General features: G+C 27.1%; 1 protein-coding gene across 3 annotated transcripts in view; it reads right to left on the bottom strand.

Annotated features, from left to right (window-relative positions):
* Positions 1-23801, bottom strand: part of mgl (megalin) — a 388320-nt gene that overhangs the window by 54590 nt on the left and 309929 nt on the right. For all 3 annotated transcript variants that reach the window (XM_065510333.1, XM_065510332.1, XM_065510334.1), the window contains exons 3-4: positions 6427-6630; positions 6200-6331 (exon numbers count right to left, since the gene is read on the bottom strand). In XM_065510333.1, coding sequence (XP_065366405.1) covers positions 6200-6331; positions 6427-6630 — 336 coding nt within the window. The remainder of the gene's footprint in view (positions 1-6199; positions 6332-6426; positions 6631-23801) is intronic.

Raw genomic sequence — 23801 nt, 5'->3', positions numbered from 1 at the left:
GTGTCACAATATTCCACCCGGCACTCTTCAAAATTTTAACAAAAAATTTTTTCCATACAACTGATTGTCACTCTAATATACATACATGTTTACTTTTATAAAATATTCCTTGAAAGTTTATCTTTGCTGCAGACTTAAACATTTTATGCCAGTTTGTACTCATATACAAAAACAAACATACATAGATATATTGTCAACAATGAAAATTATAGCAACAGCAACAAGACAACAATAGTCACACAATATTGTTGCAATTTAATGTGAAATATTATTGTTGTTGATGTTGTTATTGCTGTCTCATCTTCTTATTCTGGTTGAATAACGTAGAATTATAAGAGTTTTCTTTTGTTTAAGAAGTTATAAAAAATATACTTCCTTCGTAATAACATTTTGACATAAAATAAAAACAGTAAACGATTTTTATATTTTCCGATACTTGCATGTAAATGTTTACTTTACATTTAAAGTAAATACAAGAGCTGCCTCTGTAACTGTGTGTATTTCAAGTAAATAAACCAAGTTTTGTTAAATGTTGTTTTCTGTTTCTTTTTTTTTGGATATAAAATAAATAAGGAAACTTGTATTTGTATAAATTTATGTCTATGTTTTGTAATTGTTTATTTGCTAAAACAATTTGTAAAAAAATAATAAAGTTTTTTGTTCAACTAAATTAAATCAGTAAATAAATAAACAAAGCAACTACATACTATTTGCATGAACAAAAAACCAGAATTTAGAATTTATGTTTTTATAAGTATTTACTTTAATAACAATAATCTTATTTTGTTTAAATAATTTGCAACATTATACATGAATTAAATAAATATGTAAAACGATTTAAAGATTATAAACACTTTTAAGGGAGAATCATTTGTAAATTGAAGTTATTACAAACAATAATGTTGTCAAAAGTTAAATATGTAACTTCTAAAAAAACTGGATGGTTTAGTAAAAATTGTAGGGAAGAATTTAAGCTTAAATTAAATTTAATTTGTAACTACTGTCTTGGATTATAGGGCATAATATAAACCCTGGTAAAATTTAGCATAAGTAGTTTTTATACTAGTCTTATTGGGGCAAAGTGTAGACAATTTATATAAGAAATTTAAAAAAATATAAGTTACAAAATTATATTTCTTTCATAGTTTAGAAAAACGAAATAATGTGTGTTGTAGGCTTTGCTGAGGACAATGTGTACAATTTCAAGGTATTCTGAAAAAGTCAGTTTAACAATTTAACAATTTTAAATTGTTTTTAAAGAAGAAAACATAGTATTTTAATTTATATACCAATTGTAAATATAATTTAAAATTTAGTGCTTGTTTTCCTTAATTTAACGTTCGTTTTTTAATATTTTTCTTTCAATTCAAAAATATTTGTTCTTATATTATTAATTAATATTCTATTTCGAATAAACTGAGGTATCTCTTATTAAAATCGGGTGGAAAATTTAAAAATTGTTAAAGTTTTTCGAAAAATGTTCATATGCTTACTTTAAAATATTTTATTTTGTAATTTAAAGCATACTTTTAGGAGTCGCTATAAAAATAGCATGGAATGAAGACGTTATATTGGACTATGCCGAATCTTATATACCCTTCACCAAATTATACTTTAAAATAAAAATTTTAAATATTTTTAGGTAAACATTTATTTTTTTTTCAAAATAGTTTTTTAAATTTTTTTGAAAAAAATATATTTTTTTTTTAAATTTATTAGTGAAAAAATTTTATGAAAAAAAATTATTTTTTCCAAAAAAAATTCGGGTTAAAAAATATTTTTTTCCGATTTTGACCCATTGTAGGTCTAACTTACTATGTCCTGATACGCCGTTGCAAAGGACTTTGAAATATCTATTATTGGCTATCCATATTGTCTATATTAATGACTTAGTAATCCAGATATAGATAAAAAATAGGCCAAAAATCGAGGTTGTCCTGGTTTTTATATCTCAGCCATTTGTGGGACGATTTTTAATAGCAACCGAACCGTCTCTATAGTGGGAATCATGTATGTAAGTTATTTTGGGGATACAGAAAGTTGATTTCAACATACATACGGACAGACGGACAGGGCTCGACTCCGCTATCTATAACGATTCTTTGTGGGGTCGTGAATGAAAAATTTAGAAATTACAAACGAAATGACAAATGTAATGGGTATATAAGTAAACAAGAAAATAACACAGATTGGTATTTTAGTATATGAACTTAACCGGAAGTAGTTTTTGCAGAACTCATAACCTACCTTAAAATGTTTTTATAACTTTTAGTATTTATAAAGTTTTTAACATGGTGTTATTTATCTATTAATTATTATCCAATTTTGAGATCAGTACAAGTTCGTTTAGTTTTAGTTTCATAACCAGTCTACTTATCCTTCCAAGGCCATTTCAAAGTCCCTTTCGTGTCAAATGTTAGAACTAAGCGGTATTTAAACCAGAATAAGTAGTCATGTATCTTTTGGTATCTGTATTCTTTCCCCTAGAGATATTTTGTATTGTTAATTTTGGAAAAAATAAATTAAAAATAAACTAAAAACTGAAGACTTTTTGAAAAAACATAAACTTTAAATTTAGATGGAATCATACTAAATTTTTTCTCAAATTTAGATAAGAAAACTTTTAATCCTTTCAACTAAAACATTTTAATTTCTTACTGATAAGAAAAAACAAAACAAAAGATATTTGCAAAAGTTATAAAAAATGTATTTTAAATTAAACTTAAAGCAAAACACGCAGTTACATAAAAAACAAATTTAAATTTTATACGTTATAAATCACTTTTAAATTCTTTGTTGAGAAAAAAAAAGAAGAAACAACAAGAAAACAACACATATTCAATTTAGATCTAAAGCAAAGATTTCTTATGCCCCAAATATTTAAAATTCTGCATTTACATTTAGAATAAATAATGAAAAAATAAGAAAAGCTACAAAGGTGTTAAGGTGGAAAGAAGATCTCTTGGAAAATTCTTGGTTACAGGTTTTTCAATTGTTGTAATTTATTTTACGTGTTGTTATTTAAATGTAACACCTTTATTTACTTATTTGCTTACATTGCTATGTGTATTTATTAGGAGGATTGCGTTTCTGTAAAGGAAATAAGAAAAGCAAACTAAATGTTCAGAAATATAATAGCATTTTTAAATATATATGTTCTAGCCCATGGTTTCTGGGACAAAGGTATTCTTTTTTTCTATTGATCTTTACATAATTCAACAGCTCAAATAACATTTTACTGTCTCTTGGTAATTGATGGTTACACTTTAAAAGATTATAAATTTCTGCTATTTTTTTTAAAAAAAGCATCACCCTAATAAACATTTACGTGTTGACTGTTACTAAAAAACAATTAAAATAAAACACGAGTTCCAGAATTTAAAATAATAATAAAACAACAAATTTGTTTTGCACAACAATAAGGTAAAAAGGGTTGAACATTACCAAGAAATCTACATTAAATAAGGATTTAACAGAAATATAAAAAACAAGCTAAAATGCTATGAGCAGGTTGTGGCAAATCTTAAATACCCTATGCGAAATCATGCTCCACTTTACATTATTAACAATTTACAGACATAAACATACTTACATTCGGCGGAAATTGTTGTTGATTTTTATTAAAATAAACAGCAACAATAACAACACTAAGCTACATTAAACATTTTTTAATAATTTTTTTTCCTAGGTTGCCTTTAATTTTTACCCATAACTTTGTTTCTATGGAATCGATTTTGTTGATTTTTAATACCCAACTGCTTAGGACAATAATAAAGATTTTGGGTGTATTTCATTAATTTTAGTTGTGTAGTTTAGACGGAAAAGTGATTTACACACACAATACAGAGAAGAATATATCAAAATCGATTTCACAATAATGACAAACAATAATGTAAATTAAAAAATGGGATTTTAGATGAATATTTTTCAGTGTTAGACATGGCATAATAAATCTATATACCTTCATGCTTCATGATTGGTAGTGTAGTGGTACTAAAAATAGCACTGCAATCTTAATAAGTTAAAAAATCAAAGCCCGCAACCTACAAAGAGAGCAGTAAGTGTATAAAAAGGAAGGAAAGCTTGTAGCAACCAAACCATCATAAAATTTTCTTTGTATAGATGCAATTTGTTGAAAGCAGCACGTAATAGGGAAACATTTTTGCAGCTATAAAACAACAATAAATTTCAGTGAAATGAACCCCTTTTTTATTAGTATTACACATACAGAACACTAAGAAGACAATAAATAAAAGGAATATTAAATGAAAAGGTATTTTTAAAGTAATTGAAATTAAGCATAAAATTTTGTTTGAAATTAGTTTTAGGGTATTTAAACAGTATTAAGTTAAAATTGTATTTAATTTATTAAAAATGCTGCAGAGTTACAGGAGTCAAAATTGCACGCAAACGAAATAAAACCAAGACTTGTTATACTCTACACCACCATAGTGGGGATGGTATATTGGATTAGTGCTGATGTTTGTAATGTGCAAAAATATTGGCCCAAAATTCACCTTAAAGTGGTAAAGGATCACTTTCTGTGTTGATTAAGCGATGTCCGTCCGTCCGTCTGTCCATCCATGTAAACCTTGTAATCAAACTACAGGTCGCAATTTAAACAAGTAAGAGATCTATATTCGGCTGTGCCGAATCTTATATACCCTTCACCAAATTATACTTTAAAATAAATTTTTTTAAATATTTTTAGGTAAACAAAATTTAATTTTTTTTAATTATTTTTCAAATTTTTTTTCCAAATTGTTTTTTAATTTTTTTAAAAAAAAAAAATTTTTTCCAAATTTTTTTTTTTAGTTTTTATTTTTTTTTTTTAAAAATTTATGACAAAAAAAAATTTGGATGAAAAAAAAATTCGGGTTAAAAAATTTTTTTTTACCGATTTTGACCCATTGAAGGTCCAATTTACTATAGCCTTATCTACATCGTTGCAATGGACTTTTGCTCATATCTCCGTTATTTATGGACCGATTTTGCTTATTTTAAATAGCAAACTTCTCGAAAGCATGCCTGACAGAATTATTGAAGATTTAGATCCCGAAGATATCTGGGGTCTTCAGAAAATTGATTTCAACAGACAGACAGACGGACATGGCTTAATCGACTCCGCTATCTATAAGGATCCAGAATATATATACTTTATAGGGTCGGAAATGAAAAATGTAGAAATTACAAACGGAATGACAAACTTATATATACCCTTCTCACGAAGGTTAAGGGTATAAAAAATAATTAGACAAAATTTGGTACAAGCTCTTCTATTGCCCCAAGGACAAAGTCTATTGAATTTGATTGTAATCGGTCCATTATTTCTCTTAGCCCCCATACGATTGCCCTATCGGAAAATAGTTTAGCTCTCATAAATATCGTAGTTATATAGATATCCAAACCAAATTCGGCTAAAATAAGTTTTATATAAGCCGAACCCGCCTCACCAAATTTTGTGATGATCGGTCCACAATTAGTCATAGCTATCACTTCCGAAAAACACTTTAACTAGCATAAATCTCTTGAAAATTCAACACAAATAGGTTTCATATATACTTAATTTTATGGTGATTGGTCCATAATTAGATTGGTGTAGGGTATCATATGATCGGGCTTGACCGACTATACTTTCTTATTTGTTTTTACATTAATTCACATTTTTTACAAAGTATAGTTTACGATCTAATCAACTGAAGTTTGGAGACTATTACAGAATATTGTAATATAAATTCTCTTCACTGGTTGTGATGATATTATTAAGTTTTTGCTAGGTTAATTTATAATAAACTATTGAGGGATTCAAACGGTCTATATTCTTGTTGTGCTGCAAACAAAAAAAAGTGTTATTTTATGACAAACCAATAAACATAGTTCTAAAAGTCTTATTAGTTTATAACTTTTTTGTTTGAAACCCAACAAAAATTTATTTAAACTAAAAAAAAATTTCATTACATTATGACAATACGACCTAATAGGAGACCGTTTGAATCCCCCATATGTTTTTATTTTATTTCTCAGAGCATAGTTTTATAATTTCTTATTTCCTTTTGTGTAATTTCAACTTTTTTTGGAATTTATTATTCATATTAATTTATCTGAAATATTTCTGTTTTACTACCATAGTTCAAGATTCTTTTTACAGCTATTTTTTTAAAAAAATATAAAAAAACATTTATAAAAAAGTTACACTTACTGCACTGTGCCTCATCCGATTTGTCTTCGCAATCTTCTGTCATATCACAACGAAAATGCGGTGGTATACAATAAGTTTTATTAAATACATATTGGCCGCAATTTATTTGACCCGGCTCACATTCAGGGGGTGCTGTTCAAAACAAGAAAACAAATCAAATTTTTATGTTTAAAAAAAAATTACCCACATTAATCAATTGAAGTTACAAAAAACAAAAGAATACTTACGGCATGATTGCTGTTCATCTTCACCGCCCTCGCAATCTTTTTGATAATTACACACCCATAATGAGGTGATGCATTTACCATCATTGCAGCGAAATTGTCCCGGAGAACATGGCACATTTGGTGTGGATATGGAACTTATAATACCGCCATGTACAACACCACTACTATCACCAAAACCAATACGGCCACCATCAGTTAAACCACCTGCAATGGCACAAAAAAAAACGAAAAAAAAACAATTAACAAAAGAATTCTCATTAAATTTAAATATAAATATTCTTATACTTATTTGGTTTTTGTTTAAATATTTTATTTATGATTGTTTGAATTGAAAAAAAAAGAAAAAATAGCAGTAGTGAGTCAGACCCCAATGTATTCAAATATTTTGATATATTAAAAAGCAAATGTATATGACTGCTTAAGTAAAACAAATTTATACAGCCTGTACACATATTAAGCTTTACAAATGCAGACAGTGTGGAATGAATACAATCAACATTCAAACATTTTTTTATACTCTCATACTGCTCCTGATGTTATTATTGTTGTTGACGATTGCAACCACTGTTAAATCATTGGGGAGTCCTCTTAACAGACAATACCTACAACAACATTGACAACGAAACAAAAACATCATAATACCACCAGCAAACAACAAATAAAACAAAACCAAACAAAAAACAAATATAAAAAAACAATCACAGTTAAATGTACAACAACTAAATACATGCATGTATTATGCATGTGTTTGTAAATAAATTCAGGCTTATTAGGAAGGACCCATTTATCTGGAGCAAAAACATTTTTTAACAAACTTCAAGCAAAATAATATTTTGGGAAACAAAATTTAGTATTTAGTATGCTTTTGAATTTACTGAATTTTATTGTTGGAGGATCATCAGGAAACATTTTATCAAAAGGCTTTAGGTAAGCTTGAGCTATTTACAAATAAAACTAGTGTAATTTTTAGCGAATATTTGGAAAAATTCGAAGAATAAAGTTTTCTGCTGAAAATTTGGTAATTATCACTCACAAATGTCGTTCAAAAACCTTTAATTTTAAAAAGCAAATCAAAATTTGTTATACACGCAGAGAAATTATAACCATTTCAGCATTTTTACAAGTTTTTTAAGTTGTAGTAATAATATATATGATTGTAGTAAATACTACATATTTGTGACAATTATTTTTATGATGAAGGATTTACAACATGATGTTGTTCTCGGCCTATGGTTATCATAATCATGAAAATGATTGTCATGCTATTTTATTAATTTACTACAATCATATATATGATTGCGATAACCATGTTGATTGTAACTTTACTACAAATTTACTATTGGCATTTCCTGCAGGGTATTTTTGTTTAGAAATATTAATTTCATTTTGCTACAAAATAACACTTTTTGTCAGAACTTGAAAAGCGCCTAGGTGAGGACATATTAAAACCAATTTCAAAGATTTTGAAACACCCTCAAAATTTTGAGTTATTTTTAAAAAACTGTTTTGGGTAGGTCGTAGTGCTTTAGTGCCTCTAACTCCCACATTTTCAGACCGATTTGAAAATTTAAAACAATTATGGATAGATAAAGAATCAAGCTTTTAAAAAAATTGTGCAAGTTTTTATAAAAAGTTTCGCTTTATTTTTTTTTCGTAATTTTTCAAATTCAACAATATTTATTTTAATTTTTTTTCAACGAAAACCTATTTTTTTCCACAGTATTTTATATACACAAAAATGAGACAATATTTGTTAAAATCGGTTTATATTTTCAAAACTTATTGAATTTTTCGAAAAAAGTTTGAAAGAATTTACCTTGTAAATTAAAAACTGTACAAATATTTTATTCCGATTTGAATACTTATAACTCACAAATGTATCAAAAGATGCAAGTGATTTTAAAGCGTAATCAGTTTTCTTTCCAAATACTTAATAAACTGACTGAGCTACATGTCGATAAGTTGACGAATACCACAGAAAACTGTTTTTTTGGAATAACTTCTGAATTTGAGAGTGTTTCTGAAATTTTTGAACACAATTTGTAATGTACTCCCACGCTGGATCATTTTTCAAGTTTTTTTCCATCTTAGCATTGTGTTTTCAACCATATTTTTTACTTCCACCCTAATGTCTCTATGATGAGTATGTGTAAAATACAGTGTATACTTTTGGGCTGACGTACAGTGATTCGTTTCATAGGCAAAAAGGTACTGTGAAATAATACCCAAATGAAATAACTTCAATGATAGAAATCTCAATAAAAATTAATTATGTATTTCCTAATTTTAAATGAAATTACTTCCAATAATTGATAGTTTTATAATAATAAAACTAGGCAGCCAGACGGAAGGACGGACATTGTTTAACAGACTAGTTATTTTGAGTCGATTCCTACACCCACTATGGTGGTATAGGGTATAAAAAATGATTAGTATCAAAAAATGAGAAAAAACTACCAATAAAAGTGTAATAATTCCCAATTCGGAAGTAATGTATTTGTTAATGCTTACAAAAGTGGCAAAGCTTTTATACTCTGGCTTCGCCCAGTAAATATTTCTTGTACTGCAGATCTTTCGTCCTGTCGAAGGTCAGTAATGTATGAACTCTTTACTGAGAGAAGCCGATTTTTGGTACATCCGAATAGAGAAAAACCCTTACATGTTTTAAATCGATTTTCTTTTTTACTACCTGAAAATTAAAAATTTTTATGGAAAAAATTGAGGAGATTAGTGACTATTTTTTTTTATTTTTGCACATTTCTTTATATCTTGCTCTTCGTTTAATTTGAAACGTGAATGAGCACAAGCACTTTTTGCATACATTTTCCAGAATCTTATAGACTTTGTGAAAAACCGTTTTTCAATCAATTCCTTGCATAATCCTTAAAACATCCTTAAATATTCAAATAACAAATGGCACTCAATTATGAGCTTAACTTTCCTAGACAGTTTTTAATACTTTAAGATAAATTTCACGTCTTTGGGCTAAAACAGCAAAAAAATGATTTTTGTGAAAGTTAAATATCTTGAAAATTATATAAAAAAAATATTTGGTACGAAGAACCCTTCTCAAAAGTGTTTAATTAGAAATTATAAATTGTTTAGTCTTTATTTTTATTATATTACTAGCTGACCCGGTGCGCTTCGCCACCCCAATTAGAATCATATTTCTGGGTTCATTATTATAGAAAATGCAAAATGTGTTCCTAATTTTAAATTTTTAGGTTTATTATTTAAAATATTCAAAAAGTACCATTGCAATAAGGAAATAGTACCATCGATTATCACTTTTAAATTCGCATTCACTAAACCATAAGTTTGAATTTTAGATTTGTATATCATTTCCTATATTATCAACTAATTTTGTTTCTATAATACTTCATATTTAATAAATTATCACAAAACCGAAACCGATCGGTTTTTAATTTTTTAAAACCGAAACCGTGGTTTTGAAATTCTTCGATTTTTTGGAAACACTAGGTCCATTATTATAGGAAATTCAAAAAAGTACCATTAGAATATATAAAAAGTACCAAAAATCCCCCACTTGTGGTTTCCGACTCTCTCGGGTCCATATAAGCTTAATTTCATGGCTTTAGGTTCATTGGTGAAGAAATTACAAAAAGTACCATTTGAATAAAGAAAAAGTACCAAAAAGTCTCCCCCTAGACTTCTCACTCACTTAGGACCATATATGTTTAATTTCATGTTTCTAAGTCCATTGTTATAGAAAATTCAAAAAAAGTACCATTAGAAGAACAAAAAAGTACCAATAGTTCAGTTCACACATTTTGGTACCTAAATATTATCCCCTATTCCTAACACTAACTTCACTCAGATACATATCAGCTAACTTTAATGTCGATAACTGAAATAATTTAAAATGTTAAAAAAGTACCATTCTCCTAATTACCAATTTCCCTTTTCTTCCTTGAACACCCCTCAAGTTTAAAATTTAAAAATATTTAATTTTGCCAAAATTGTTTATGCTATAGGCATGTCTCAAAATATTAAAATCTGTGTTAATGTGCCCAAGAATAAATATGTTTTAAAAAAAGTACCAAACTGTTTACCCGGATTTGGCCCAATATACACCTTGGTACTCGAGTTCCAAATAACACCTTGTTAGTTAATTTTTGTATGAATCCAGGAACCAACGTTAAAAAAATTATCAAAATTGGCTTAATAATTTCAATTTTCCCGATTTTATCCCCTTTTTGGTACCTTTTTTATCCCCATTGAGGTGGTACAAATTTATTCAAATAAATATCTGTAACGTGGTGGGAGCTCATAATAAAATATTCGTATGTCTATGTCAAATTATAGAAAAACATATTTTATGAAAAAGTACCAAAAATAAACACAATTTTTATCCCTTAAGGGTTCGAATTTCCAAAAAGTACCAAACTTATATTTTTATTTTTTGATAAGTAAAGAACACGATTTAAAATTTGATTCTATGTTTATTGGTTTAAAAGATACATAGGGTGCCAAAAAAGTACCAAAATACAGTTTTTACCCGTTTTCTCCCCTAAAAGTTTCGAATTTCGAAAAAGTACGAAACACCTGTCAGCTTATTTTTTGAATGGAGTAACATGCAATTTTAAGTTTTTTTGTATCTTTATTAGTTTTTAAGATATAAGGTTACCGAATTTACCCGTTTTTACCCTTTTTTACCCCCTAAACGTTCGAATTTCCAAAAATCCCTTCTTATCGGATCGTTTTGGGGAGGGAGGAACCCACAGTTAAAATTTCATGATTCTAACTTCAGCCGTTTGGGCTGTACGATGATGAATCAGTCAGTCAGTCAGTCAGTCAGTAACGTTACTCTTTTATATATATAGATGAAAAATTAATTTCGCTAAAACTTCTTTATTGAAGCTTTGAATTCAACTAAATTTGTAAAATGCATTATGCTTTAAAAGTTTTAAGTCATTTTTAATAACAAGGATACACGACAGATTCAAGAGTCCTTAATCCAATTAATAAAACCAAATACATGATTAATTAAAATAATAGAGTTATAAATTTTATTACAAAACTTGTACAAGATAAGGCTTTTTTCTTCAATACCTCAATTTATAATTTCATAGACCTACTTTTGTAAAATCATTATATCAGAACGAATCACTGTGTGACAGTTTCTATGGTAGGTAAGTGTGGATCGGATAAAAGGGAATGTTTTCAAGCAAAAAGTAAGTAAAATCATTAAAAATATGAATAAAATTGAGAACATGAATGCACCATATCCACTACCAAAAGTTAAAAGAGATACGTGCCTGATTTGTTTTAACATATTTAAAATAAGAATATTATTATTCAAACCACTAGAACGACTTAAAAACACTCTACTCAATATCATTGAATATTAAAATTAATATTTTTTCAAATTATTTCAATTTAAAGGCGGTAAAGGTAGTTAAGATTCTCTCCTGAACTTTTGGTTTTGCAATTTTTAACTATGTGGTATATCGATTAGAGTGTCCAAAAATTCCGCAAATTTGAAAACCCGGTTTCTGGTTTAAACGAAAAAGTGTGGTTTTTGTCTTAAAAAAACCGGTTAACCGGTTTATATTAAATTTTTATTTAATATGAAAAAGGTCTCCTTAAATTTATTTTTATTTGTGGACGCTAATAGGAAATGTTTTAAGAATTGTGTACTAAATCTTCGGAAATTTGCCATTTTTTAATTCTTAAGGCTCTATTTTTATACAATTATTTTATATCTTTTACGAAATATTGTCAAATGCTATAATTTTCTATAAAATATAGCAATATTTTTAAAAATGGTATCAAAGTTTTAATAAGTTTTAGAAAATATATTTCATTAAAACCGGTTAACCGTCTTACAAAAAACGGTTTGTCAAAAAACCGAAAAGTTAAGAAAACCGAAACCAGTGGAGATTACGAAGATGAAAAACCGGTTGACCGGTTTTTGGTTATGGAAACTCTAATATCGATGTTTTTTCCAGGATAAAATAATGATGTTAAACCACATCTGCGTAATAGAGACATCCATTGGAATCTCATCTTGGGAAAAAATCTATTTATGAGGTTTCAACAGTGACCATAATTTAAAAAAATATTTTTAGAAATATCTTTTTTACTGTTTCTTAAACACTTAGATAAACTAACTACCATTGTTTTTATTGTATAGAGTATAACAATAAAAAAGGCTTACTTTTGTTTTCATAAAAACCACAATACAAAAGTTGTAAAAAAACTCAACAATAAAACAAAAATTTATAGCCCCCTTGGAGAGTATTGTCTAATTTTTTTATGTTTCTATATAAATATGTATGCATATGAATTTCAATATTTTGGTTTTTGCTTTTAAAGTGATTTAACGACAGTTTATTTTAAGTGCAAAATTTAATAATACTAAGAAAGTGTTGTTGTAGGTTCATACAAAATAATTCATTAAAAGATCTTTATTAATACTTTGTTGTAGGAATGAATATAATGTCCTGATAAGTTTCTTTATCAACTTATATTTGGAAGATGTATGGAAAACATGCAATTTTTATAGATTCCTCTCTGCCACAATGAAATCTCTAATTCGAGATTGAGAGAAACAGATCTAGAACTTACTGTAGGTCATTGTTAAATTATATAAACTGGGCCATTTTATAACCCACTATTTTAGATACCTATCTGCCTTTTATTTAAAAGTATCTATCTACATCTTTTGTGAGTAACTATTTTATTTTATAATACGAGTAATTGTTCTTTGTAATTTTTTAGCATTTTTTTATTAAGTGCAATACAGTTTCTATGCTTTTGTTCAAATAACAATAGATCGCCTTAAGACAAATATTTTAACGAGCACCTCTAAAATTTTTCCAGAAAAAAATATGTATTTTATATTCTGCTAAAAGATAACAAATTTAAACATTTCTTTTTAAACTGTTATTTAAGGTATTTGGATGCCTTAACAAGAAAACGGGAAATTGTCTAGTTTAACATTGTGTTTCCCTTTATTTCCGTTTTTCTCCTTCACGCTCTTATAGTGAAGCTCTTTTACTCTTTATTTCTTTAGTTGTTGTTGGTTTTGATTTGTTTTGTTTGCTTTTTTTGGGTGAGCTAATGGCAACCTTGGCTCTTTACCGTTAACAAAGCCATATTGTTTTCATATTATGACTGTATTGTTATTGTTGTTGATTTTAACGGTTGGCATCATTTTCTTTTGTTTATTTAAATCTTGTCCCAGAACTAGCGAAGGAGAATTTGTTTTGTCCTTCTTTTTTTTTTACTCATTTCTGAGGTACAATGATGTTGCTGCTAATGTTGTTATTATTTGTTACTTTAAGCTAGTGACTGTAGAAGAGTGTAAAAATATAAGTAAAAAATACATATTTTATTTTAACCCTTTAAAGCTAACATTATTCTAATTGAGTTTTCATAATAGTTGACTAGCTAAACATAAGCTAATTCTGATACTCAAATGACCCCAAACTGAGATTTTAAACTTCAACTTGAACAATTTCATTGCATCAGATAAACTTTTAATTTCATAATAGTGAATTCAATCATTTAAATTCCGACATATTTATTAATGACCATATGACTATAGAGCCACAGTTAATTTTCCGTGTTAGGGTTAAGCTTAACGAAAATGTTGGCAAAACAAAAATCAACCAAGTTTTTATTAAATCAGAAAAAAATCTATTTATTTTCGTTTGTCATTTAAGTTAATATAGTGATTTAAGCTGTGTAATGGTGTTTTTGCCAGCTGTTTTATTATTTTTTTTCTTAGCAAGATTTGACTTTTACCACCATCAAACATATAAACATTTTGCCTTTATTCTGCAACATTTTTTTTGTAGGTTAAACGGAAATTATATTTTGATTTGATTTTTTTTCTATCTTTATTTGTTGCAGTTCCTGATTTTTTGTTTCTTATTCTCCAAGGATACATTTACTTTTTGTTCTATTGTAAAATTCTGACAATAATAAATGAAATGGTGAACAAAAATAAAATAAAAAATGAATAAAAATCAGTGTCATGAGACATCATCATTTTTGTTGATTGATGATTTGTTTTTTTTTATATATTTATCCATAAATTGTTGTTATTGCTGTTGTTTATATTTATGTTATTGTGTGGTTTTTTTGTTTTATTTTTATTTGTTTGTAAAATAAAACATATAGTTTGTTATTAAAAATATTTATATGTTTGTTTGGATTATTACCATTAGTTGTGTAGTGGCAGTGTAGTTGCGGCAATTTTGTATTACGAGTTGTTGTATAAAACTTTTAAAAATGTCATAATAAAAATGATTTATATCATCGTTGGAAATTATCATTGTAACAGATGGATACATTATTAAAACAAAATACAATTTATTTTGGTTGAATATGACATTTATGAGGCAGGTAAATAAGTAGCGGATTTTTTTGTGTAAGTGGATTATAAACACTGCGACTTGCTCTCGAAAAAGAGAGAAAAAAATACTATTTCAGTTAAATCATATGTGGATTATTCAGTATGAATATAAATTTGAAACATTTGAGAATTTTGGCAATTTTTCTCTTCACTTTGAAATTACTGTTACTTTGAAAATAATATGAGAAAAAATTGAAAAACTTAAAAAATTATGATCTTGCTTTCCAAAAAATAAATTTAAATCAAAGGCTCTATATACTTTTTATTGTATACTTTGGTGTCATACAAATGAGATAAACAAACAGATTTTGCATTATTTAAATTATGCAGCCAGTACTTTTTTCTCTATATTTTTTGTAAATTAAATTTGCATTAAATAAATAATAATAATAAATTATGACACTTTTTTAATTCCAATGCTAGAATTAACAATTTATAAAAACAAATATTATTTAAAAAGTTTATTTTGTTTAGATTTAATAAAATTCTAAAACAAATATTACAGGAAATCATCGACCTACACAACGTCTACGTAATAATGTGATTAAATAATACTCATACGCAGAATAAGTCTCCTTAACAATACAACGAAACTCTCATACAGCCCTCCTCCTACTCTCTCTCTCTTTCTCCTTCCTGCACTTACACAAATATCATTACTACTGTAAAGTGTACTCAAAGGTATACTTGTTTTAATTTCTCTTTAGGGTCTAATTTTATACACATTTTTTTTCTTGTTTGATATTGTTTTTGTTGATATTGTTGTTGTTGGCTTCATTAAATACTTTTTATGCATACATTCGTTCATTTTAATGGAAGTGATGAGTTTATAATCCAACGAATTCTCTGAAAACATGATATACTCTCCATTTAATGCGTTAGTGGTTATTGTTGTTGTTCTTTCGTATTCATAATGGTGAACAAAATGTTATAGAATTTAAAGAGCTGGTTAACCGTAAGAAAGAACTTAATAAGGCGAATTTATATACCAGATGGTGGCGAATTCATGCAAATACGAGCGAATTCATTAATTTTTTTATATATGTGACCCGGCCTATGAAAAGGTGGCTATGACTCAAAAAAGAAATTGCGAGAAACATCTGTTAAAGATAAACAATGAATTTCTTCAGTTTCTTAGTAGTTTTTCTTTTGCAGCGTTCAATCCTGTTTTTAAATTTTTCAATTTCATTTATTATCTTGATTCTGGATTTTCAATAAAATTCAGTTTTTCTTTCATTTGTGCTCTTCTTTCTCTACATTTTTAGTACACTTCTAAGCAAGTTAGGACTTTCTAGATCTCACCACGTGAAAGAGCGTCTCAAAAACTATCGAAACCAAAAAAAAAGTATCGAAACCAAAAAGGCCGTGTCACATATGGAGTTTGACATTCGAAGCAACTCTCTCATTGTTGAGAATATTAAACTCCATATATAAACAAATTTTGAATTCGCTCGTATTTGCCTGAATTCGCCGCCATTTGGTATATAAATTCGCCTTGGAATTTAAGAGCCAGAGAATATGACTAAAATGTCGACTCCAAAAAATAAACTAAAATTTGAACAAAATTCATATTGAAAGACCTAAGTTTTTAGAACATTTAGTTTTTTATCGATTTATTTGAATTTATTAGAGTGAGTTAAACTCTGTCAAAGTTGACCATTCTTCCATTAAATAAAGTGTTTTCCAAAATTTAATATTTGAACTAATAAAATTTAATTTGAACTATAAGAATACTCCACAGTTACGCTCATGTGATACAGAATTTTATGACAATTGGAACAGCTTGCTAGAAATGGTAAACTTATTTCCGAAATGTTTATAAATTGTTCTTTCTCTGGATATATGTATATGTAAAATCATTGATTACTGTTGGTGTTTTGTCAAAGCTTTGATATCGCAACAAATAATACTGAAGTATTTGTATATATAGAACGAGTTATAGTTGGTCAATTCACAAGGTCTCCTATCATGACATAATGTCCTAATATTTCACAATGGTTTAAAATTGTTAGTATTGCCTTTCAAGCAAAAAAATTCCTAAAATAATACTATTCTGTGTGCTATGTTTATTCTGTTATCGTAACCAACCAGAAGAGACCTGCACCGAATGCCTAAGAGTCGGATAAGCCGAGCCGCCGAGTAGTGAAATATTAGAACATTATTACAATATGACATGATAGGAGACCTTGTGAATTGACCAAGTATTTATTTGCAATTTCATAGTCAAAAGATGGCCACCAATTGCTTAAAACCCTATATTTATAACTTTATCTCTTTTACGAATTCTCCTCACTAAATCATATTTATTACCATAACTTTAGTTTATTGTCTATATTTATTTTACTTTATCACAATCACTTATGTAAGATAACATTGCTGGCTGCTTATTTTTTTTACTACAACTATTTACTAGTACTTTTCTATGCAGCAGCAAAGAAGTCATTAGAAAGCCATTAAAACTCAATCCGCATTGCCAATGGCAATGTTTTATATCAACAAAACGGAAAATAAAGTAGGGAAAAAGCAAATGGAATAAAAATATTCGTCCGGAAAATAAACACAAGAATATAGAGTGAATAACAATCATGATGCTCCTCAAAAACAATAAAGTTAAAGAGACAGAAAAATGAGAGAAACAGGAATATTAAGTTATGAAGTTGCTACAAAAATCATCTGTCAAAATAAGATGAGAAACTAGAACCAACCAATTCTATTAATACTACTAAAATGTGGTGTTGTATTTGTGTGAATTTCTTGAGAAATTGTGGGTTATATTAACTCGGTCTAGCTCGATAATATTATAGTAATATAAAAAAAAATTCAGGGGAAAACTATTAGATGAATAAAAATTTCATAAATCATCCTTAACTAATAAAGACTAGTACTGCAATGAGTTTTATACTAAATTAACTCAATCTACTTTTCAATCCCTATAAAATAATTTATTTCAGTTGGGTTTTTTTCCGGTGTAGGCTTTAAAGGCGGAAGCTTTAAAGTCCGACTACAACAACTACTAAGGAAACGTATTTTTATGCTGTATGTTGAATTTGTTTTTGTTTTTGTTTTATTTATTTTACTTTTCTTTGTATGTGGGAGTAGTTTCTGTAAATATACAGATATTTTCAATATCAAAACACATTGAAACAGTTTCGCATATTGAATGTATGCATGCGAAGCCATTACCAACAAACCGACTGAGATCACCGCAATCATTGCAGCTAGTAATGGGCACAGTGAAACTTAAGTAAATCAGCAGAAGCAACTGTTCAGTAGTTTCTTTTAGTAACTATAGACATTGAAAATTAATACCGATGACATGCTTATAACCTAAAATACCATAAACATTTTAATTTAGGCAGAAATCAACACTGACAATATAAATTAAGGTTATAGACTATTGAAATTCCAATCAAAACTCAATGAATTTAAATTTCTGATTGAATTTTTAAGACAGTTACAACGTCAAAGAAGTTTATAAAAGTTCCACTGTTTAAGCTACTCTTTGTAGATCTGTTTGCGTGTCAACTCCCATATATCTATCTATTAAATTTGTTCTGTACTACAGTTTTTTTAAATTGACGGCTTTTGGTATTGGTTGGAGAATGAATGTACAAATGAATAAATGGATCAATGAATACAGTTAAACCTTTTTCAAAGGACACAAACTACTTTTATATGAAGCGTATGTATGTATATGTGTACATTAGGTTGACTGCCAAAAAAGTAATGTTAAAATATTGCTTAAATATTGAAATGTTGAATATTGTAATATATGAAGTACAATAAACAATTTTATACCATACGTATGAAAGACCTTTAAAATAATTAACAAAACTCCAAGAAATTTCCAAACTATTTCAAAAAATTTTGTTATGAATTTTAACCTTAGTTTTTTAGCTGAACTTAATGGGAAATTTATTTTATGCCAGACCTTCCATATGATAGCAGAATTGAATTTAGCTTCAGTGGAAAGAATTTAGAAAATTCCTCCAAATAAATATTTAACTGCCTAAAAGTATGCCCCAGTTTTAAGCATTGTTTAAACTGTAACATAAGTGTATGGCAAATATAGAAAACCAATTCTGGGAATATTCTTGAAAAAATAAAAATCTGAATTTAAAGGTACCGCACACAAAATCATCTCTTAACTATAAAATTCGCTGTGACGATTGGCCACAATCTCAAATCGAACTGTAGTAGTTGTTTATTACAATTTTTACCTTAGTTTTATAGCTGGACTTAATAGGAAATTTCTTTTATCCCAGACTTTTCGTATGATAGCAGAATCATTTGAATACATATGAGATAAATTAGAAAATTCCACCAAAAAAAAAATACCATTTTGTTTTATGGCTCAACTAACCAATATTTATTATAGTTAATAATATGGAGATTTGGTTTTATGGACAATATTTTTAGGTGCCTCCTTAACAAATAAAAAATATGTGAGTGCGCGTTATCCTGTGTATATAGATTCACATACATATATACATATATATGTAAAGGTTTCCAATTGCATGTATGAATAAATAAATAAATGTATTCAATATTGAAGTTTTTCTTATAGTTAAAATACAAAAAATCCTTAAGGCAGGCAGGCGAAATGAATTTTAACAGACTCTATAACAACATGGCCCTAGTAAACCATTTAACCACATTTTATTTTTACTTTTAAAGTCATTTTTGATTTATTAATTTATTTTTATTTTAATATTCTCTCAAAAATGAATTTGCAGTTTTAAATTTTTTTGTGAGCTTAATTTTAATACAACTAAATTAATTTTTAATATTATTAATTAATAATATATTAAATAAATATTAAGGCAACAAAAAAAAAACAATGCCACATAAATAATAAATCATGTGTTAGTTTACAAGCCCCTCTTGCATTATTAATTCCCCCTCGAGTTATATGGTTTTTTGTTTAAACTATTCTATTATATAAAAAAATTGAATTTATTATAATTTAATGTATATATATGTTTTTTTTTGTTAAATCGTTTATAGTAATTAATTATTTACAAGTTTTTGTTGCTCAACTACTTGTGCAATTAAATGATGTATAATTATTTTGTTGATTTTATTTAAAAGCAACAATAATAACAACAACAATAATTTATTAAAAAGCACAAATGTAATTAATTATTAACAAAAATAGTGATGTCTACATTTAGGCAGTTGTTGAGAGGAGAGTTATGGTCAAAGGACAATATTTTAGAAGGGCGAAATTAAAATGGTATCACACCCGTTTTTCGTCGTCATTTTTCGGGAATATTCCAAGAAATTGTTTTTATTTTTTTTAGTATTTATTGTATTTCTATTCCAGTTGAAAGCAAGTGTAAATCAAGCCTTGAATTATACTCAAGCAGTTGAATTACAGTTATATTACACTATATTTCAATAGCATTTACCAGTAAAAAGGAAACATAAATTCGAGCCATATGTTTTTTGTTTGAAAAATATTTAATTTTTCCAATATTTATCAAGTTTAAAACATAATTAAATTTGCATGCAAGTCAAATTCCAGCAAAATGTTCAAGTGCTTGACTTTTTGGGACCTTTTTATCAACAGCTTGTTAATAAAACAATAAATGGGAAAAAGCCAAATAAAGCTCGATAAAAAGAAAATTTTTCATTTGTTTTTTTCCATGTTCTAAGTCACGTTCGTGTACCTAAATTATCGTTTGTTATCAGCACTTCGCGATAGTTCTAATTCAAATCAAAATTTTAGTGATTTTAACTAAAAAAGTTACTGCATATAAACATTTTATTTTTATTTTCAAGGTGTGTCGCGTTCGCTTTTGCTATCGCAAGGGCATATTTTTACAAAGGAAAATATTTTTATTGTTTTAACGGGAATGTATATATATTTACGTAGATGGCCAAAAGAGAAAAAAGAAGCAACAATGTGGTACTTTTTTTAGAGATCAACTTAAGTGTAAACAAATTATGAGATAAAGCAGCTGAAAAATCGTATAAGGCAGAAAAATTGGACGATGGAAAGACAAATAATGCTAAAGAAAAGCTTGAGCCTTAATCATCCAAGGGAAAATCTGTAAATAAGGCAGAAAAATAATTACTAGTGGCTTAGTTAAAGATTTAAAGTTATTGATGCCCTAAATAAAAATGTATATCGAAACACTTTGGTAATTAATGCAATTCTAAATTACAATTTGAAATAATCTTAAAGCAATCGTGGCGGGAACATATGTCGGGTTATAAATGTAGGGTGCTAAATCATACAAAAAATGTCTGTATGAGAACAATCATCATAAAGACATGTTATTAAATTATATTATATTTTAGTTAAAAAAATGGTTCCATTTCGCAAATTTTTATATTTTTCTAGATACAGTCAAAAACAAGTTTTAGTTTTATCGAGTTCTTGATCCCATATTAATTGCTAAATATATCTAAACATGGCAAACTGTTATGATTTCTTAAGATTTAAGAATTTCACTTCAAATGCATCGAATGTCGCGTTCATGAACGCACAATTTACATAAAGTTTATAAACAACAAATCCGTAGTAATAAACTTCAGCTACAACAAAATTCCACTGTACAAAATTCTAACCTGTTGGTTTTATTTATTTATTTCAAAATTTTAATACATATTTTAAATTAAAAAGTATTATAAACACAAGATTTCAGTAGGAAGCGTTCTGTTGATCCCTTCTATAGTTTAAGTTGAGAAAATTGCTTTAACATAAACCTTGCATACTTTAAGGATCAACTAAAAATAAAATAAATCATAGAACAACATAAAAACTGATAGAAACATTGCTTAAAAAAAATGAAGTTTTATTTAAACCAACCATATTGTTATAATTTATAGCCATTTTTAAGTTTATCCGATTAAAAGGAGGAGCATAAAAGCAACACCCCTACACACTGACTCTAACTACACACATATTCATCGTAAAAGTTTTGTAAATTTTTTTTTGCCACTAACAACAAAATGTTGCAAAATATCCACAACATGTGCTATTTTGCATATAAATCACATCATACAACATTGTAAAAGGTTGCTCTCTTTTTCGATTTTTCTTGTTGTTTGGAGATTTTTTTTAAATAAATTTATTACAGATAAAAAGTAAAACAATTTCTAAATCAAATTGTTTGTTTATTTTGTTTGAAAAAGTTTTATTTTATTTTTTTATATTTTCATTAAGCAATAAATGTTTGAAATTAAATTCTGTTTTACTATTAATTTTTTAGGAAATAAATATTTATTTTTGTTGGTTCTTAATGAAAAAACTAACACAAGTTTTTTTTTTGTTGTACATGTGTCTCTATTTTATTTATTTCGATATTGAGTAAAATATTTATGATTTATTTTGTTGTTAACCATTGGCATCAACACAGGACGCCCTGGGTTTGTGTGTGTTTTTTTTTATAACATTTTTATTTTCTCTGTATGTAATAGAGCAAATGTATATAAAATTGTGATGGTTCAATTCGGTTTTATTGGCTTTTTTGTAGTAGTAGTAGTTTTGATGATGATCTAGTTTGGACTTCTTGTTTTAGTGTTATAAGAATGGTGGTACGTATAGAATTATCATAGAGTTTGTAACAATGAGGTTTTATAGAATTAGTGTTAAGAAATATTTCCTGAAGGTAATAAGAATTATTAGTTACTTCGACTTTAATTTGTTTAAACAAATTAAAAATTAACTAATTTTTAATATATGTATAGAGAGTTGTAATCAAACATTGCTCTCATATATAACTGCCTAAAAGTATGCCTCAGTTTTGAGCATGTAACATAAATGTAAGGCAAATATAGAAAACAAATTCTTGGAATATTCTTGAAAAAATCAGAATCTGAATTTAAAGGTACCGCACACAAAATCATCTCTTAACTACCAAATTCCCTGTGACGAATGGCCACAATCTCAAATCGAACTGTAGTGCAACAAACGAAAGTACATTTTTTTTTTATATTTATGTTGTATACAGCAAAATCTAAAAACTGTTTTTACATTCACAGAGAAAATAATTCATCATATAGACAAAATTTTCTATAAAAATAAAAATAAACTTGAGTTATTTTCTTTTTGCCTTTATGGCGTGTATATATTGTATCTCATTTGGTTTGTTTTTTTGCTGTACTATAAACGAGAGAGAGCAAAAAAAGGCAATTTATAATTTATGGCCAAAACGTTTTTGAATTATGACGCTCATACAATTTTTATATAAAGAAATCAAATATGGTCAGGCATTTAAATAAAATGTTCAAATACACAACACTCGAATGAATGTTTGTTTGTGAAATTGTATTTTTATTTTGTTTTGTTTTTTTCAAAAAGAGTTTTGATGCGGCAGCAAAACAAAATGTATTGAAATTGGAAATAAAAAATGTATAAAAAATATTTAAACAAATATTTCTTTGTATTTAAATCGTTTGGTAAGTTAAAAAGAGTATTAAAAAAGGCAATGGCAGATATTGAAATTGTAATAAAAATAATATTAAATATGTTATTTAATGCATTAAGAGTTAAGAATGAGCAAGAAGGTTTATTAGGTTGACTCTAAGAATTTTTTTGACTTTCACTTCTGTTCATTATAAATTTTTATATTAAAGAATGTATATTTAAAGACAATTTCGATCTAAATACTAAATTAGTTAAATTTTTCAAATCGGTTTAACATTTTATAACTTATTCAAGTTTTCTATAACGTCTTACTTTAACTTTCCTTACAATTTTCATATCTAAGAATTTTCATCCTAAAAATATGCTATGAAATAAAACAGAAACTGTCTATATGAAAAATATATGATAAGCTGTATAAATGTTGTAATAACTTTTACAATTTTCCATCGATTTTAATCAAAATTAGTTATTTAAGAACATATGTATAAATATTCTTCACCGTTAGATAAAAGTATTTTAAGAATTTTAGTCCCGTCAAGTAAGTGATTATACAATATAAAGCATTTAAATGATTTCCTTTAAAATAAAATTTTGATTTGTTGCAAATAAATT

This window comes from Calliphora vicina, chromosome 4, assembly GCF_958450345.1.
Source record: "Calliphora vicina chromosome 4, idCalVici1.1, whole genome shotgun sequence".
In the NCBI taxonomy this organism is placed as follows: domain Eukaryota; kingdom Metazoa; phylum Arthropoda; class Insecta; order Diptera; family Calliphoridae; genus Calliphora; species Calliphora vicina.
The sequence above is the reverse complement of the archived record's forward strand: the minus strand, read 5'-3'. Positions and strand labels throughout refer to the sequence as shown.